Here is a 4,135-nt window from a genome sequence, read left to right as displayed (position 1 = left end):
ACAGGTCAGTCTGCTCGCATCCAGGCATCTTCACCCCACAGAGCTCCCACGCTGTGCCTCCTCCACCTGCCTCGGGCTTTTTCCAGCTGGTGTGATGACTTTGCACTGCTGCTTTTTATCCCTGAATTGGGATATGCCCACCTGAGATGTATCAAATCTGACTTTCTGACCCAGGATACCTCTGCTGATGATGCAAGTGCCCAGATCCCGCAAACAGCAGTCTCGGAGCTGGTGATGCATTTTCCAGGGGCACAGCCAGCTCTGTGCCACCGAGGGGACACCGGTGGTGGGCAGACCGGCTGGTGACTGTGATCCCAGGCATGTGAGCCAGACCTGCCCTGGCTGGTTAGGCTGACCCCAGGGCTTAGGACAAGGTGTTGCTGGCCCTCTGAGGTGCGGGGAGCAGGTTTGGCGGGTCTGGAAAGCCTCGGTTCCCACTGCTGGAGCTGGCGTCCCTCCGGCCTCCCACGCCGGGTGTGGAGGGGACAGCCCCGCTCCCTGCGGCCAGGACAGGCTCTCCCTGGTGTGGGCTAAGCTGGGACCTTTTGCCTGTGGGACTTTTAGTCTGTGGGGGAAGCTGGGCCTGGCTGTTTTGGCCGGTGTTTTGGCTGTGTGGCTGAGCATGCCCCGGTCCGGTCACATCAGATGGAGCACGGCAGGTTTGGTGCAGGAGGGGTGGGTGTTTTGAGATGTCAACACCCAGGCTGACATGTTGTTGTGTCCAACACCTAGAGAATGGCATTTGAGGTTTTCCATCTGTGTTTGACCAGAAGGAAAATATAAATTTTTTGGTTGTGGTTTTTTTTTTTTTTTTTTTTTTTTAAATTTTTGTTACCTCTGTGAGCAGCCACCTTTTTGGTCCTTCCAGAATGGCAGGACATGATAACAGGTCCTGCCAACAAAACATCGTGACAGCCTGTGGCTTTCCTTTGGGGGACTCTGTGGATTCAGCCCCTGAGAAAAAAGGGATGGAAGCAAGTTGTTATGTGTCAGCTGGGAGTGGAAACTCATACTCTGGGGCAGCATGTTGAACTTCCTTAATTTTAGGCCCTTTCACTTCTTTTCTGCTTGCAAATGGTGGTTAATCCTCGGTGGAAGGAGGCGGGTCGGCACTCCAAGCTCTGAAATGCCCTCCAAGCTTTCCTGGAGGTTTCCCTGGTGCCTGGAGTTGTGTCTGGGGGTGACTGTGTTGTCCCCTGTGTCCCCCAGCCACCTGGCTGATCCTGCCACCAGCTTTCACAACTAGAGCCAAGCGAGGTTTCAGTTCCCAACAAAACAAACAAAGTGCTGCAGTTTGCCACGGTCCCCATCACGCGTGGAGATGCCCCCGTTGTCCTCCCCTGTAGCCCTTCCCAAACCCTGCTGTGGATCCTCCTCTCTGCCCTGGGCTTTCTGTGAGCTTCACTGCCAGACCCCTGGAGCAGAAATCCGCCTGGCAGCTGGGCAAGCACGGCTTTCTGCTCCACGTCAGGGCACATTTTCCTTGAAATCCTCAAAGACACGCTTCGCCCTCCAGCCAACACCACCAGCAGCTCCTTCTCTAACACGATGAGATACCAGAGACAGCGGCTGAAATTACGGGAAACATCTCCAACCTGATAAAACGGAGCCTGCCCTCGGTTTCATTTGCTTTATTCGGCTTTTATTATTTTATTTTCTCCCCGAGGAACGTTCCCGTTGCTTTGGCCAAACCTGCCCACGTGGGGTGCAGCGAAGCGGGGGTGCCTCGGTGGGCCCCACCCCGCGCGGCTCGCTGGCATTGCCGCTTTAAGAGCCGTCTCCGCGGGACGAGCTTTCGAACGCGCTGCCCTGCGCCGCCATTGGCCGGTGCGCGCGCGCGGGGGCCAGCCGGCGGTTGGAGCGGCCGGCGGCGCGCCCTGATTGGCTGAGGCGGGGGCGGTATAAAAGGCGGGCGGGCGCGTGGGCTCTCTCAGTCTGCGGCGCGAAGGGGCGGCGTGAGGAGCTGGGGTGAGGCGCGGGTTTCCTCCCCTCGGCCCGGAGCGTATTTTTTTTTTAATTTAATTTTTTTTTTCCTCGCCCTTCGCCCACCGGTTTTTCCCCATGGAGTTCAAGCTGGAGGCTCATCGCATCGTCAGCATCTCACTAGGCAAGATCTACAGCGCGCGGGGCCAGCGCGGCGGCCTGAAGCTGCACAAGAACCTCCTGGTGTCGCTGGTGCTGCGCAGCGCCCGGCAGGTCTACCTGAGCGAGCCGGGCTGCCCTCCCGAGCCGCCCCCTGCGGCCGTCGGCCACCCCCAGGAGGAGCCGCCGCCCCGCACCGCCGCCTGGGCGGCCGAGGAACCGCCGCCGCCCCCGCAGGACGAGGCGGGGAGGGACTGCCAAGGCCCCCGGCCGCGGCGCTGTTGCTGCGGCGAGAACCGCGGGGGTTGCGCCGGGGCCCCCCCGCCGCCGCACTGTCCCCGCAAACGGAGCGCCGGAGAGCGCGGCCAGGCGGGCTCCCCGGTGAAGAAGCCCCGCCGCGAGGAAGAGGAGCCGCCGCCGCTCCCGCCACCACCGCCACCTTCGCCGCCGGGCGAGCAGGAGGACATGGAGACGGGCAACGTGGCCAGCCTCATCAGCATCTTCGGCTCCAGCTTCTCGGGACTGCTCAGCAAGGAGCCCAAGGGCCGGCGGCGCCCGCCTCTGGACGGCGGCGAGGCGGCGGCGGGCACGGCGCCCGCCGAGGCGGCGGAGCCGGGACAGATCTGCTGCGACGAACCCGTGCTGCGGACCCTCAACCCCTGGAGCACGGCCATCGTGGCCTTCTGATATTCCAGCCGCAGAGACTGGCTCCCCGCCGCGGGCTGGGGGGCCCGGAGGTGACACTCAGCGAGCGCCGCGGGGCTCCGGCGCCGGCCAGACCCGGCGCCCTGCGCCGCAGCACGGCAGGGACCGCGGGGCAGCAGCGGCAGCGCTTGCTCGTTCCCCGCCGGGTCCCGGCTGCCGGCACCCGCCCTAGGAGCGCCCCCGGCCCTGCCCTCCCGGAATTCCCCTTCCCGGCAGAGCCGCCGCCCTCCACGGCGCCCGGGGGAGGCTCCTCGGCTGCCGCCGACCCCGGGGGCGCCCCCGGCGGGTGATATTTTAAGCTTGGAAAGTATTAAGTTTATTAAATAAAGTCTATTTTGGAAAAGTTTAGGTCAGAACTATTACATGGTGCTTTTTAAAAGTGTTTATTGAGAGGAACGAAGTTTACAGACGCTCTGACGGAAAGTCCTTGAGCCTGTTTGTTAGGCTTGGTAACTCCCGGTCTTTGTTGTATAAAGGCTTGGGGCTCCCGTAGGGAATTTTGTACAGTGTTCTCCTTCAGTGATGTATCATGTTTTGTATAAAATGTAATTTCTACGTGTACAACACGTATTAAATATTTTCAACTGTATGAGCCTAGTTCCTGTTTGTGCCCCGCTGGCTCGAGGGGGAGGAGGGCAGGCAGCAGCCGGGGTGTGGTTCTGCATGTCTGTGGCTGGATCCACCCAGCCTCGCCAGAGGCTTGGGGTGGGTTGGAGTCCAGCTCTTCTGGGAGCTGGGGAAGAAAGGGAACTTATGTCAGGGTGCCTGGAGTTCTTCCCAGGATCTTCCAGATGCTCCCGCTGCTCTTCTGGCTACAGCCTCTTCTCGGGGCTGGAGCTGCTGTGGCATTTGAGGTCTTGCTCTGAAAGTACCTAATGTGCAAAGTCACTGTCTGTGGGTGGAAAGAGGTTGCTAAATCCCAGAGGAGCAGCTGGGTGCAGTCTGGCCCGGCCTGTGGCACAGCTGGGCCGAGCACCGGCCTCCGGCATTGCCTGCTTGGAGATCCGGATTGGGGCTGTGTCAGTGGATTTTATCCTGTAAAACACTTTTTTTTTGCTCTGCAAAAAGTGTTTCTGTGCCTCTTCTTTGCTGTTACTTGCAGAATAGTTCAAACGATAAATATCAGGAAGGTTTTTTTTTTTTTTCCTCTTTCATTATCAGTAAAACTGTAACTGGGTTAAAGTTCCTGCTCTTAGGGGTGGGGAGAAAAGTTTGGCCTCAGCTTCACAGTGAGTGGGGCGCCCCAAGGCACCGTAATTATTCTGAATTGTGGGGGATTTTTTTGGGTTTTTTTCCTCTGCTTCTTGCTGGAAGATTCACTAGAGGCTTCTCTGCTCCTAATTAATGA

At 59.3% G+C, this 4,135-nt stretch overlaps 1 protein-coding gene across 1 annotated transcript; it reads left to right on the top strand.

Annotated features, from left to right (window-relative positions):
- The first annotated feature begins 1,942 nt into the window (after window positions 1-1,942).
- IER5 (immediate early response 5) lies at window positions 1,943-3,376 on the top strand. The gene has a single exon (XM_005528743.3). The coding sequence runs from the start codon at window positions 2,062-2,064 to the stop codon at window positions 2,767-2,769; it is 708 nt and encodes a 235-aa protein (XP_005528800.2). The 5' UTR covers window positions 1,943-2,061; the 3' UTR covers window positions 2,770-3,376.
- The last annotated feature ends 759 nt before the right edge of the window (window positions 3,377-4,135 follow it).

Source organism: Pseudopodoces humilis, chromosome 10 (genome assembly GCF_049639895.1).
Source record: "Pseudopodoces humilis isolate 2021_Gansu_Grassland_sample_001 chromosome 10, ASM4963989v1, whole genome shotgun sequence".
Lineage (NCBI taxonomy): Eukaryota > Metazoa > Chordata > Aves > Passeriformes > Paridae > Pseudopodoces > Pseudopodoces humilis.
Note: the sequence above shows the minus strand (reverse complement) of the source record. Positions and strands in the feature narration are given on the sequence as shown.

Coding starts and splice junctions, on each gene's coding strand:
- IER5 (XM_005528743.3), top strand. CDS start 2,062: ATGGAGTTCAAGCTGGAGGCTCATCGCATCGTCAGCATCTCACTAGGC.